Source organism: Colletotrichum godetiae, assembly GCF_030913485.1.
Source record: "Colletotrichum godetiae strain CBS 193.32 chromosome Unknown BDP55scaffold_2, whole genome shotgun sequence".
NCBI classification, from domain to species: domain Eukaryota; kingdom Fungi; phylum Ascomycota; class Sordariomycetes; order Glomerellales; family Glomerellaceae; genus Colletotrichum; species Colletotrichum godetiae.
This window is the reverse complement of record NW_026851250.1, coordinates 269,465-283,344: the sequence shown is the minus strand read 5'-3', so window position 1 is coordinate 283,344 and position 13,880 is coordinate 269,465. Positions and strand designations below refer to the sequence as shown.

The 13,880-nt window shown below is 52.3% G+C and overlaps 4 protein-coding genes across 4 annotated transcripts; 1 reads left to right on the top strand and 3 right to left on the bottom strand.

Moving 5' to 3' along the window:
• Window positions 1-4,848: 4,848 nt before the first annotated feature.
• On the top strand, window positions 4,849-5,466 carry BDP55DRAFT_124355 (uncharacterized protein). The gene has a single exon (XM_060565467.1). It carries the CDS (start codon window positions 5,049-5,051, stop codon window positions 5,367-5,369), a length of 321 nt encoding a protein of 106 aa, XP_060436029.1. The 5' UTR covers window positions 4,849-5,048; the 3' UTR covers window positions 5,370-5,466.
• Window positions 5,467-7,677: 2,211 nt separating this feature from the next.
• On the bottom strand, window positions 7,678-8,488 carry BDP55DRAFT_124582 (uncharacterized protein). The gene is made up of 2 exons (XM_060565468.1): window positions 7,891-8,488; window positions 7,678-7,830 (listed from the first exon to the last, which is right to left on the bottom strand). Exon 1 carries the CDS (start codon window positions 8,321-8,323, stop codon window positions 7,934-7,936), a length of 390 nt encoding a protein of 129 aa, XP_060436028.1. The 5' UTR covers window positions 8,324-8,488; the 3' UTR covers window positions 7,678-7,830; window positions 7,891-7,933.
• Window positions 8,489-9,146: 658 nt separating this feature from the next.
• On the bottom strand, window positions 9,147-11,355 carry BDP55DRAFT_722826 (peptide N-acetyl-beta-D-glucosaminyl asparaginase amidase A-domain-containing protein; the record flags this gene model as incomplete). The annotated part of the gene is made up of 3 exons (XM_060578656.1): window positions 9,147-10,519; window positions 10,639-10,884; window positions 10,980-11,355. 3 exons carry the CDS (start codon window positions 11,353-11,355, stop codon window positions 9,147-9,149), a joined length of 1,995 nt encoding a protein of 664 aa, XP_060436027.1.
• A 1,620-nt stretch (window positions 11,356-12,975) lies between these two features.
• BDP55DRAFT_124297 (uncharacterized protein) lies at window positions 12,976-13,452 on the bottom strand. The gene has a single exon (XM_060565465.1). The coding sequence runs from the start codon at window positions 13,366-13,368 to the stop codon at window positions 13,045-13,047; it is 324 nt and encodes a 107-aa protein (XP_060436026.1). The 5' UTR covers window positions 13,369-13,452; the 3' UTR covers window positions 12,976-13,044.
• Window positions 13,453-13,880: the final 428 nt, after the last annotated feature.

Here is a 13,880-nt window from a genome sequence, read left to right as displayed (position 1 = left end):
ACTTTGGAGACTCCCCCTAGTTGTATCCGTACACGGTTGATGAGAGAGAAGGCAAAAGTCGAGACCGAATCCTTTTCTGCTCAAAGAAGAATCCAGCTCCGTCCTGCAAGTCCTGTGCGGTGTGCCACGAGAAAGTCAAAAAAGAGGAAGGCCAGCGGGCAGGGAGACAGGCAGCGGCATTGGACCCTGAAAGGGGCAAGTGTCAGTTTCAACGAACCATGACAGCGATTCTCTCCCAGCAGGTGGGTGAATGTTTATTCACCCTGGAAGGAGGCCCTGAAAACTGGACAGAGGCCCTGGATGAGAAAAGGGCCCCCCGCCCACGGGACTCGGATCTTGGGACGTCGCGGACCACTTCAGACGATACACTCTGGGGCTCGGGACGGAACTCCAGACGAGACACACGGAATGGGGGGGTTTGATTACGTATGTCCCTCCTGTGCCGAAGGTGGGATATTGACAACGACGACAACGACGACGACCACGTCGGCCACTACCGCCACCATCATCCCGCCGACCGAGGGCGCTTTTCGGCGAGTTGTAAGTTCGGTGGAGATTATGGAGCCCTTTTCACGGCAACGGTCGATAATCTCCGGGACAGCCGGTCTCTGCCATCCCGCCGGGATGCGATTGAGAAACCGGCATACCCGCCTTTTGCATGCGAGTCGCGACTTGCTTTGCTCACACGACACAATACCGAACGTGGAGATGCCAAGCAGTGGGACGCGGGCACTTGGCACCGAGGTCTGTACTCCGTACTGAGCTCATGGATACTCTCTGCCTCTCTTTCGCTCTCGAGGTTCGGAGGAATAAATTACCTCGCTAGCTTCGACTCCGGCTCTTGAGGAAACTTTCTGCCTTGGATCGGATATTTTTGCGTCGATAGTAGCCGTGGTAGCAGCCGCAGCAAGCAGCATTGATCAAGGCAGGGCGCCTGCTTTTGTTCGTCTTGGCCTTAGTGATGCTGACAATATCACAACTTACACGTTTTCCTGCTGCCGCGCATCACGCATCGCGGATCACGGACTTCTCGCCGTTCAATCTATATCCAAGCCAACGATCATCGTCCGTGTCCGTGTATCCATACTACGGTGCTACCGTAGTGTTCCCTTGGCCCCCCATCCTCGAGGGTCCATCCAGTGCAAGATTTCCCAGGGAAACAATGGTCGCAACTCTGCAGTTAAGGACGACACCCAGCTGATATCAGTTTACTAAAAATGGCCGAAAGGAGGGATGAGCCCGGGACGGGAAGGAGGCGAAGGAGCAAGCAAGTGAGGGCGGGAAAGGGGTGCGGGGGGGTAAGGGAGAAAACACCAGATGTAAGATTTCCAAAGTCACCGAAGATCAGGACAAGGACCAAGGGATGACCGAGAAAGCGACGAAACGTGCTCTATACGTTGCCCTTCTCTCACTTTCTTGGTCACAGTTACCGACTATCATTACACCACAATTACGAGTTTTGCAAAGTTCGGAGTCCCTTTCTCATTCTCATGCCCCACCCCTAAACCTTGTCTCCCTTTTCTTCTTCTGTGACCGCATCGTCAGATCGAAATTTAGAGTTTTGGTTCTCTTGGTTGGTTCATCCCGCAAAACCAAGCCCTTGCACCACGCGCTGGGGACCATTCGAAACGCAAATTCCAGACAATTGCAAGACGCCGTGGATACTTGGAATAAGGGGTTGGTTAGGGTTCAGGTTCAGGTGCCGCGTGTGGCGGTGGCGAAGAAGGAAAAGCCAAAACCAAAACTCGACACTTGCTTCCGGGAGGGAAAAAGCTGTGATGGAAATGAAGAAGGTTTTCCCTAGCAAACGAAGCTCAGCCCATGGGAAGCGAAAAAACGCACACCGTAATCTTCCTTGTTCCCTCTTTCGTGTTTGGCCCCGTGCTTGTGCGGCGTTGGAGACAAACCGAACAAGTCGTAGTCTCTTTGATTACCCATCTCTGACTACAAAACTACATGACCACTATAACCAGATTTATAGTTTAGTTGGACTCTTCAGCTCGGTTGCGCTGAAAAAAAAAAAAAAGGGCACCACCCCGCGATGATGAAGGAAAAGGACAAAATAGTTTCTGCCCACACGCCCCTACGAGTCCCCTGGTGTACACACAGTCTTCTCCCCTCATTCTCAACTCTTGGAGCCATCTCTCTCCAAAAAAGATCTAAGCATTCATCTTCCGTTCTCAAAATCGCCTAGACAAGTTTACAAGTCGTCTCCTTTAGCCAGATGTTGTTTTGACAACCGGAATCTACTCCGGAGAATTATTGTTCGTCCAAACAGCCCTCTTCCATGCTACACCCCCTAAGACTAAGACAGATAGCCCGGCCATTTTTTATGACAAGACAATAAGATATTGCTAGTTCCTACCACACTTAGTTACGGCCGTACGCGTGTACTGTCTCCCATGCTCGAGCTCACGCCCCCCTGCCCCTCTCCGCTCCCCCAAATACAACAGCTACAACGGCCCTGAAATGCTCACTCCCCCTTCTCGTTATGCCCTTGAACAAGCTGAACCTATACGCCCCTTATCAACCCAGCAATAATTAGACTCTGATAGTGCAGCACGGCACCGAATCCTCAAGCCACGGTAGAACAGCCCACGCCCCGAGCAAAATCCTGTGAACAAATATCAAGAACGCATGCTATACTTTCCCAAAACCTTGCTTGACCCTTTGTCCACGCCTCCCCCTCACCACCACTAAACCTACTCACGCCCCCCTGCCTTTACTTGTCCTTCTTTCCTCTCACCCTCGAGCATCATCTCCAAATATCTGAACGCCTCACAAGCAAGATCTTTCCCCCCCTCCCTTTGCCTGCCTGCCGGTTTCTGCCCGTCGTGCTACTTATGCTGTGGCACGGTTGGGGGAAACAACCATGGTTTAGGAATGTGGGAAGTGGGGCCAAGTGCGAGGGCAGATTTTCTTCCTGACTTGACACATCTTTTCTTGATGAAATGGAGCGAACAAAGGGAATTAAAGTTTATATCCCACATTCAGGTTTTTCTTCTTGTGTTACCTACTTCACCGCCGCAAAAGAATTGACTCAACTGTCTGCGTTGGTTATGGGATGGAGAAAAACAAATCTCATGTCCATTCCTTTCTGCCCGGGTGTCAGAGCAAGGGCGCAGGGGGCAAAAGGTTGTTGGTTCAAGTCATGTCGATATGCAGGATCACATCGACCTGAAGTCCGCATTCAAGTCCTATGACACGGAAAGCAGTGCTGTGCTCGTTCGTGTGGTGTGGGATGTTTATTATCCCTCTTTTCCACTTGCCTTTTTGATTTTGGCCCTTGACACGTAAAGTGAGTCCAAGACCTGCGCGGTCAAAACTAAAATCTCTCCCTTTTTTGTTGATTTTCCCTCTCATCATTTTGCCCAATCTATCTGCCCGTCCGACCACAGTCTGCTTTACTCTTGGACGAGACCCGTAGACCCGAGAGGAAAAAAAAAAGGTAAATCCAAAAGATATGGCAATGAAAGAGCGCAAAAAAAAAAAAAAAAAAAAGAGTTTAGTTGCACGGTCAAAAGAGAGGCTTGAACCATCAAACCAAAAGCCCCAAAGCTCCCCGTCCTAACCGATTTTGGACTCTCGTATACACCCAACTCGAAGGTTTTGTAAGTTTTGTGCAAACTTTGGGAAAATTTCCATCTGTACGTTCGCAAAGTGCGAGTGCGAGCGGAAGAGCGCTCGTCGTCATCCTCGTCCTCGTCATCAACAGGTCCCTTGATTTTACAAACCACCTATCCAAAAGAAAACTTAAACTCCAAAAAAGCCTATTATTAAAAGATTTGACTCGGCTGACAGAGACGAAGCCAGACACACAAATGAAAAGTGACGCGGGGCGGGGAGCAGCAAGTGAGAAAGAGAGCTTTGACAGTTGAGTTGCCCGCCCGCCCGGACGGGATGAACATGTCAATCAGCAAATGTCATGCATCTCAGCGCCCGCACATCTTTTTTGCCTTGCCAGTCAGAGTCCAACACTTCTTCTACGAAAGTAGGTAGGTACTCTGATTGCGCATCTTTTCCGGGGTTCGGTTGATGATGTCGATCGATCACTACTCCCCCTCCCCCCATTTGCATTACGTTCACTGCATTTTTGGGACAACATTGAATTGGGGTACGCTAGAGAAGGAGGGAGGGGCATTGAAGTAAAACTACACTACACCTCTGAAGCCTTGCGCTTGCATCTCAAATGCCCGTTCATTTATTTCCAATCTTGCCCTCTTTAGTGGTATGCCGCGAGACTATCCTCCGTGGCGGTGGACGGCGCCTTCGGAAAGAGATGCTTGACAAGGTGGACGGAAAAGTGAAGTATCAATCACAAATGTAAAAAAGGAAAAGGAAAAAGTGAGGGCGTGAACGATGCCACGCGATACGCGATGCGCCTTATTCGGTGGTGCAACGCTAGATCACCAGACCGGGGGAAAGAGGCGTGGGGAGGTTCGTCGTCGACGCCGAGTGCTGATAACCGCCCGTAGCAGTACCTATCAGTAGTCGTAGTTGTTCCCGTGAAGCGTCTCCTATTCCCGTGATTTGCTTCTTGTGGTTGAAAAAGGTGTGGTGGGATGGACGACGGACGGGTGTGTGTGTTTGGCCTAGACAGACTCTCAATCACATGTCTTTGTGACTACAGAACCCAAAGAGACGGGATAGCTTCCCTCCCTCTGTAGGGGACTTTCGTAGGCAGTCCTTGGAGGGTGTATAGGCAGAGAGGAGTTGTGTGTGGCTTGACTTGTCAATGATGACTACAACCCACCAAACGCAAAGGAGGCTAGAGCAAGAACGCCAGAGATGCGGATTTCATGTACGCGCCCCCTTTGGTAATTAAGGTTTTCCCACCTGTGGCCCGCCCCACCCTCCTCTTTGCTTCTCTCCGACTACCCTCGGGGCACACACGCCTCGTACTTCGTTTTGCCATGTCATCGATACCTGTAGCGGTAGGTACGCTTGCTTCTACACGCATCGTACTTTTCTCAAAATTTCATCTTCCACTTTACCGTCCCCTTCTATTTTCCTCTACTCCGTCCACCCAAAGGGCCTAGGCCTAGGCCATGGACGGCATGGACCAGGAAAACGCCAGCTGTCACACCATCTACTCCATACCCCTTTCAGCGTTTTGGTTTGTTCGGTACTGCATAGTCCAATCTGTAGTATTCGTAGTTTGGTCAGTTCTCTCTCCTGCGACAACTGTCAGAATATGGCTGGGTAATCGTTGCGGTGTGCATGTAACTCGTACTCTCTCTCTCTCCTCTGGAATGGGCCATGACCCAACGGCTGAAAGTGTATATGCAAGTTCACGCATCGATGCCCCATGGCAAGCTGTGCTTAACGACGGCGGGCTTAATAGGGCAATGTACCCAACGTGCCGTTGAGCCATATCACCACACCCCCTTGGAGAGCTGAACCGTCTGAATGGTGCAACACACCGAGAAAGACAAAGCTGTGTAAAGGAAATGAATGGCAGAGCAACCTACCGCAGCATCAACCAGCGGTCGGTCATGATCGGTTGACAACTTTGATACTGGCATCGGCACATCGGCACCGACACCGGCAGTAGCAATTCGCATGGGCGGTGGTCCATTATCGTCGATTCGCTTTGCACCGATATCACGTCCGCCCAGGTGCTTCGCATCGAGCCCATCAGGCGACAAGGCACTATCTCTTGCAGTGTTGCTGTCGCCGCCGCTGCTGCTGTGCCTGACCTGTTCGTGCCTTGCCATGCGTGCCTACCCAGCAGCCTGTCGCCCCCCCCGCATGCCCGAGGCCATGCTTCTGCAGGAGATGCCTCATCTTGAAGCAAGCAAGAGAGAGAGCCAGCAAATTTTCGTCCCTTGTAGGGTTTACCCCTTGCTTGTGTTGTATGGCATCAGCAGGCTGCAGCAGCGGCGGCGGCAGAGCAGGCCCCCTCGCAGAACGCAGTATCGCGGCATCGCTAAGTTATCCAAACGTACCTGAACCTAGAGGCTTTCCCCCAGTTCAAAGTCCGTAGGACTTCCCGTAGGAAAGTCAAAATAACTGCACATGGCTGAACCGGCCTAACCCCGGTTTGCAGGCTGCAGGATAGGACCAGCATCGCAGCAGTGTGTTCCCAAGAAAAGAAGAAAAAGGAACTCCCACCTTCAACTCCCGAGTCCAAGAAACCTTCTAGAACAAAACATACGATCGAACAGTGCCCAGCGCAACCGCAGCATATGCTCTTACAACTTGACGGAGCTTCTTTAGACTTTTGACTTTTCGGTTCTCCAGTTTGTCCTGTCGGGCGTGTGGGCTGCCTGGCAGGTCCAGCTGGTGTCTCTTGTCTGAGTTGTCTCTCTCTGACAGTACCAAGTCGGTCTTCGCCTATTGAGTTCGACTCTGCCTCAAGCTTCCAATCTGGCCTCGCCGAGCTGCCTCACACTCGCCGAAGCGCCCCGTAACAGTATGTATTCGTATGCTGCGCCGTGAAGAAGGGCTCGTAAGGTATGGTCGTGTGATGCTGACCCTAATCACCTGCCCCGGCCCTGTATCCCGCTGACTGGCATACACATGCCGGCCCGGTGATGTACGGTGAATTCGTACCGATACATCTACAAGACGCACGATTTCTTTCACACCACAAATCCCCCCTCACCCTCCCCCCGGCCAACGTCACGTTGAGACTCCGCTGACCTCCGCGCTTCGCGTTACGTACTGCGGTACGCTCCCGTGCGGTGCGTTGCGATGCGTTGCGAATCCATGGGACAAAAACGGCACAAAGAGAGACCCGCATCTTCACCCACGGCGGCTCTAAACCTTCTTTTCACTGCCCACCCGAGGCCCGGGCCTGGGGCTGCTCATAGGCTCGGAAAGGGCGTGTAATGGGGTCACCTCCCGCCAGGCACTGGGAGATCTTCTATGGGGACGACAAGTCTTGAGATCATCCTCCAATCACCGCCCCCGGTTCACCTCAACTTGGCAGTTGATGTGCTCTCTAGGTAGAACTTCGGCTATTTATCGTAAGAGTACTATACCAGAATGGAGGGGTGGGCGTGAGTCAAGTACCGTACTCCATATCACAACCACACAACCAAGAGCCAGGCCTGTCATGGAATGTTGGAGGAAAGCTTGGCCATCTTGGTCGGTTAATGGGCGACAGCGCCAAGGAAATCCAACCCGATTCTTGCGAAAAATAGTCGCGAACTACGAGTACGAAGACACGAGGCGTGTCCCGCTCTTGGAGCTTGTGGCCAAGCCAGCCGCCAACCGCCAAAGCGGCTCCCACGAAGACTTACTCGCTGCGACCTTGCCATTCCTGTACAAGAGGCGGCCGCCCCGTAGCGTGGTATTTTCGACTGGAGACCGCACTACCGTGATCGATCGCCCGGACACCAGGTTCGATGGGGAAGCACGCTGCAAAGGCAACTTAGGCAACTGAGATGGTGAGCAATGTTCTCAAAGCTTATCTGTGACGGAATGGACATCTGACGATTATAAAGTTTATGGGGGATGGATGCGAGTGCGCGTAGTGTCCGAGGGAAGGTGAGAGTGAGTGAGTGAGAGTGAGGAAGAATGATACCGGTAATCACTAATCGGTGGCCAAGGCAAAAGGAATATTAAGGTTTCTTAATAGTGTCTTTGTTGTTGTACATCGACGATCGCCATAGAGCTCCACGGCGATGACCCCTATTTTCGTTACTTGAAATGCGAAAAAAAGAGATGGTGTGGGAATGGAACTGGAACAGACCGATACAAGCGCCACACGCCCCTCCATAGTTTGTCATTCCCGCGTCCCTCTTTGAGCTTTTCCGTGAGGCGTGCGGCGTGCCGTGTGTGCGTGCTTGAGGAGGGTCCCTCTCTCCCAGACTGCCGGGCTTCCTGTGATGTATGAGGCTTGGATCGAGCGCTTGCAAATCTCATTAGGCTTTCTGTCCATACGTGTTGTTGCTGCTGAGAGGCTGGTGCGGCGCGCTAGCCTCCCTCACTGCTGGGAAAGCCGCGTAACTGCGTAATCTGCGTATCGTCTGTGGTTGGTGTGTTTTGGACAGTCGTCTCGACGGGCACGAGATGGAATTGGAGGAATGATGAGATGGACGACAAATCTGCCCAGGTGGAGCATATCGTCCGGGAAAGGCAGTTCCCTCCAAGACCCCCCAGTACTACACCGTAGGCGAGACAGAACATGGGATTTGTGATTTGCCGTGGGATTTTTTGGGGGTCTTTTTAGACTTTGGTAGTGCATGACATGCCTTCGAGCTCTCGCACAGGGGCTGGTTCCCGTACGAGAAGGAGGAAATGTCGTGCCATGAGCAGCAGATGAACAGTCAGTCACCCTCCAACAAGCTTCCCTAGCAAAGAGTGGAATTGGCATGAAAAGTCGCAACGAATGGCCAACAAGGACGGAAACATTGCTGGTCTCGAGATCATACAGTACCGTAAGTACTTGGTATTGGCACTCATTGATCCTGCCAGAGCGCGATGCGATGTAACTCAACCTGCCAACCAGATTCACTGTAGATCGCTGCCGGGGAAAGGGGAACGAGATTTGGCAGGCGCGCCGTAAAGCTTATCCCAAGGGATGTAATTGTAGGCTGTGCTAACTCTATTCCTCCCTGCCTTGCACGCCTGGCAGCAGGCTGTCTTGTCGTTCAGGCTGGTTTCTGGCTGGTTTCTGGCTGGTTTCTGGCTGGTTTCTGGCTGGCCCTGGCTTTTCCATCTCTGTACCCCGGTCGAGCAGGCTGCACCGAACCATAGCTGATAGGTTCGTATGGTGGACCGCGTACGAATACACTACACTAGACCGGGGGTGAGAAGGGGGGGAGATGACGGCTATTTCGCCGTTTGCTTCTAACCCCGAAAGTTTAAAAAGCAAATCCCGATTCGACAACCTTGCCAACTTGCCAACGGCAGTGTAAGGTGAGACACTTTCTCACCTCTGCCACAAGCGGCTAGCAGAGCTGCCAGTGCACTTGGGCCAGCTCAGTAGTGCTAGAGTAGCCTGAAGCCTCCCGCCTTTTCGTCCGTGCCAGATTCCAGCTGGTCGGTGTAATCCGGAGTCCGACAAGGCATGTTTGTCCATGTTTGTCCATGTCTGTTCAGCACCTGCTCACGGTTGTTCTTGAGTGCCCTATACTAGTCTCTTGGAAGTTGAAACTTGAGAGCCTCCACCTGTAACTAGTGCACAGTTGCCGATCTTAATTGGCTTCCCCTAAAGGATTTGAGACGGTCAAAACCTTCTCACGGCCATCGGCAGACTTTTCTTCGTCGGAGAGCACCGTGTTGTTGCTTGCTCTCACTCTCCTTGTGTATAGCTCCACGTCACGTGCCCCATCCCGGCCGCCGCTGAACCGGAAGACCTGCCGAGTAGTGCCAAATGCTGAACTGCTCTTCATATCTGCCGGCATGTTGAAGACTGCCGTTCCGTTCCGGAACGTCGAGAGTTTGGAAGTCTTGTATTGGCTGCTTTGTCCCTGCCTGTTGCGGGTTGGGTTGTTGTAAGCCTCAAGCCCGGTCGGGTATACACCGACACCTTCGACTTCCAACCTCAATTCTTGGAAAAGTGTTGCGTCCAGGCTCAGGTCTCCGTTCGCTGACATGTTGGCAGTTTGATTGACGATCAGCGGGTACGAGTATGTTGACTTGTATGTGCCCATGCCCGTCAGTTCGTCTGTCCCGGTGATGATGAAGTTATTGAAGCCATTGCGTCCAAATTGGCCTAGCGTCGCATTGTTGGTGTACGACAACTTTTGAGTCCATTCAGGGTTCTTGGTCCCTTTCTTGGAGACTATCTCGCCTTTGACAGAGATCGTTCTCGTCACATCCAGATTAAATGCAAGAGTTTCGTTGGCGCCTGTAGAGTTCTTTCCTAGGGCACGACCAGTGATTTTGATATCAGGGTCGGAGATTGACACAGTAGGCGGTTTCCCAGTCGTGATAGAGCCCTCCTCGTCTAGCCATAGAAAAACTTTGCCAGAGACAACCCAAAAGTTGCCAACCGTGGTATTCACGAATGTTTTTTGCCCGTCATCCGCGAGGCCGGCGACTTTGATCTTGAATGTGTGCTCCTTGCCATCACTCAAAACCGGGAGCCAAGGCGAGATGTCGATCTCATGCTCTCGTAAATCATAAGCGTCGAGACCTACGAGCGGCCGGTGAAAGCTGGGAACGACGCCCCCAGTGAAAATAACAGGGAATGGCCATTGTACCCCGGCTAGCTGATCATCAATGATGACTTGCACCTCACGCCATGGGCTTCCATCCGGAGCCATACCGACGGTGGCATTGAATGCTGCGGCATCGCTCTGAAGGACATTGCTCCACCAGAACTCCTCGGTTCCTTGGCCATTGGCCGAGACGGAGAAGACTGCTCGATTAGCATTGCGCGGAAATTTGACAATGCTCACGGCTTCACGTTCAGGCACTTGCCAGGCACTGCCTGTGTTGGAAGACGCGTTCCGTGATGAGATGGGGATGATGAGGTCAGCCGGGGTTGCACTGTCGGTTTCGACGTCGCTTTTGAAAAAGGTTGCGGTCAGGGTGCAGTTGAAGGGGCCCGTAAACCTGTCGTCTTGGCGGCGCGTTAGCCGTTTTGGCCCCCACTCCGAAGTCTCCGAAGGAAGGATTCGGGGATGGCAGGTCACTTGGTTTTGAAGCCTGGAAGAACTGGGATACGGGACATGGGCTTACCGATGAGGTTGGGTAAGTCGAAAATGATCTTCTGAGGAGTCTTCCAGAGACTAAGATACGGGGTCATGTCTTTCCAATAGGTCCAGATGATTCCGGGCGGCGCTCTGGGCTCCGCAGTGGATGTTCTCCATACCTCCGTGTCGCCGAGATACAACAAAGCCAGCCGATCCAGTTGGCGGCCTGCAGAGGTGGCAGTAAAGTTTACAATGACGCGGTTGAAGTCGCAGCCAGGAGGTTTGTAGTCGCCTATCAACTCCAAGTCAGGATACCTATTTCCGGGTTATCCACCACGCATTTGATTTGCGTCGGTGGTGGTGTGATGAGAATGCCATGCCACTTACCGACGAAGGGCTTGTCAAAGCTGTTACCAAAAGAGTGGTCCATCAACTGCACCTTGCAGTCTTTGGGGTCCGTCGTCGGAGATTTACCCTTGCCATCATCAAAGCTGCCCGTCAACGCCTGGTAGACGGGGCCTTTGGGACCCAGCACTGGCTGGGCAACTTGAAAACAGTCGAGCGGCTTCTGTTGTTGGCCACCCTCTGCATCTAGCAAAGTGCCCATTGGTGCCGGAGTATCGGCAATGATTCCCTGCTGGCGGGTGACATAGTCTGACAAGGCCGCTGCTGGAATCAGATTACGTGAAGCCACGTAGCCCGTGTTCAGTACGAGAACAAAGAGAGACAAGGCAAGCGCCCGAGTGACTGGCCGAGGGGCCATCTTGGGACCCTGTAGAGGGTTCAGGCTCGACGCCTCACTCTGCAGCCTTGAGGCCAGAAGTGTCTCTGGGTTGGGTACGGTGCGTGTCTGGTGGTTGGTGTCAGAAACCGCGTGACGGAAGAGTAAGTGTGAGCAAAACGGCGCATCGAGTAAAGCCACCAAATCCCAGAGGGTCGGGCAGGGAGAGGAGGAGTGGGGAAGCATGGGGAGGAATGCGAGCGAACCCGGTGAACGCCACTCAAAGGCAAGTATGAGGGTCAAGCGCCAGTGCAAGCAGCTGAGAGGCACTAAGAAGTAGGCGGCGCCATGCGCCAGACGAGATTTGGTAAACGAAGAGACGGGATACAGTACGTAGATCCGCATCTATTGGAAGTATAACGGTTTGGGCGGCTGGCTGGCAAGGGAGCGGGGAGGGCTGTAGGCCGAACCACAATTGGCTTGGTCTCTGATGCTTTGTGGACGTACCTTGCGTGCTGCTTACTGAGATGATGCTATGGCGCCGAGGCGGTAAACAAGGTATCGAGATGATGAGGTGGAATAGATACGACAATCCGCGCGCGGCGCCGAGGCAGACAGCGAGAATGTAGAGGTAAACGCCGCTACGAGACGATCCAACTCCAACAGTGTGGGTGATGATTGGCAAACGCAGAGTGCCGTCCAAAGGTAAAAAGAAGACCGCGCGAGCTGTGCTATGATGTTGAATCCGATCAAATGAGCAGTAGACGGAGTCGGTGAGGAACAGATCTAATGGTCAGAGGCCAAGACCCAAAGAAAGGATTTGTCTGGACAGACAACGGGCGGGCGGAATTGGCTAAAGTAAATGTAATGGACAAGTCCACCGCTGTATCGGGAAAAGGTACAGCACTAGAGTGAAGCCACCATTCGATATTGAGTTATGCTTTGACGAGGCTGTTTCGCGAGGAGGACGAGCTGGCGGAGGGCAAATCACAGATGGAATAGCAAAGGTGGACTTCGTCTGGGGAAGCAGTGGGAGTCAAAAGAAAGCCAAGAAGCGCGAACCTGGAGAGAGCTGCTGTGGCTGTTGTCGTGTGGTTGGCTTTGTAAGTGTGTGTGCCTGTGTGTCTGTGTCTAATGTGTATCAACTTTCCCTTTCCTCCTTCCGCCTGCATTCTTTCAGCTCAGGTACCTGCCTCAAAACCATGAGGAAGAATTTCATGCCGGACTTGAGGTAGGAGCTTCCCTCCACCTCCGCAAGAGAGACTGGAGAGGGAGAGAGGGACAAAATCAAGCGGACAGGAAGGAGGAACACCCGACGGGAAAGAAGGGCAAGAAGCAAAAAAAAAAAAAAAAAAAAAAAAAAAAAAAAAAAGTCTGAACCTTCTCAAACAAACTGGCGGCTGCTTTGCGGCAGGAGCATAGAGCTCTTTCAAGTTACAGGTGCTTTCCTTGCTGGATTTCCTATTCTGTCACCAAATCGCACACTCCGCAGCTGCCAGACCATGCAAGCCAAACAAAACGCCGAATAACCTTAAACACGCAGGAGCGCAAGAACCAGCCCGGGATCCAAGCTGACCTGAGGCAACCACCATAACCACAGCCTTTGCGCCTGCCTTCCTTTCCGAAATCAGAGTACCTACCAATTATCCGTACAGACACACGATCTTGGAAATGCAAATTATTTCAGGAACTCAATGACTACCACATTACGGAGTACTGAAGGGATCATTGTCAGGCACGTTCATGGATTCTAGTCACAAGAAAGATGATCAAGTAAATGTTGATGGGGATGAATAACATAATTGTTTCTCCAGTGTTTACACTGCCGTCCGGAATGCCACCTTCTGGAGTATGTCTATGATACATGAAAAGTACAAAATGCCATGTCGCATGTGTCATGTTTGTGAATAAGAATGAACATGAATAGAATAAAAAAAGTTTTAGCCTGCGCCAAAAGTGCAACTCGAAAACGTGTGATGACATCACACTTGCCCCATCTCTTCTCCGGCGATCGCTCCATGATTGCTTTCCCTCCGCACTAAGACATTTGTACATCGCCGCTCATTCTCGACAATAATCCCAAAGTTTAAACTGACACACAGTATCGCCCATCATCCGTCTGGCTCGCGCGGTCCCCGATTCAAGACACTTGACTTGCACAAATCCACTGCAAAAGTGAAATGATACCATACTTTGTCGTGTCATGAGCGTCTTAGCGGTTCTTCACGTAGACGCCTCGAGCGCTGGCCAAGCCACACTTGGAGGAGCGAGGAAAAGGGTGTGTGAGGAGCAGCAAAGTAGTACAATGCCGCCGGTGGCTGGAGTGGCTATCGGCAACCAGTGATCCGAAACCAACCCAGTCGTCCCTTGAACACCGCCAGTCCAAGTCGTCTCAACTTGAAGCGATGATGCCGCTGCCAGGCCAGCCGTGCGGTAGGACATACTTGACCGTGGCAGAGTATCATCGCTGTGCGAGTTGCTGCAGCGCTTGTCGTCCAAGTGACATCCATACAACAGCGGAGCGGTCGTTCGATGTCTGTGCAAACCTGCTCTCGCAGTGCTGTAGA

Bases quoted from the DNA above. Each gene is read 5' to 3' on its own strand.
- BDP55DRAFT_124297 (XM_060565465.1), bottom strand. From the start codon at position 13,368: ATGTACAAATGTCTTAGTGCGGAGGGAAAGCAATCATGGAGCGATCGC.
- BDP55DRAFT_124355 (XM_060565467.1), top strand. From the start codon at position 5,049: ATGGACGGCATGGACCAGGAAAACGCCAGCTGTCACACCATCTACTCC.
- BDP55DRAFT_124582 (XM_060565468.1), bottom strand. From the start codon at position 8,323: ATGCCAATTCCACTCTTTGCTAGGGAAGCTTGTTGGAGGGTGACTGAC.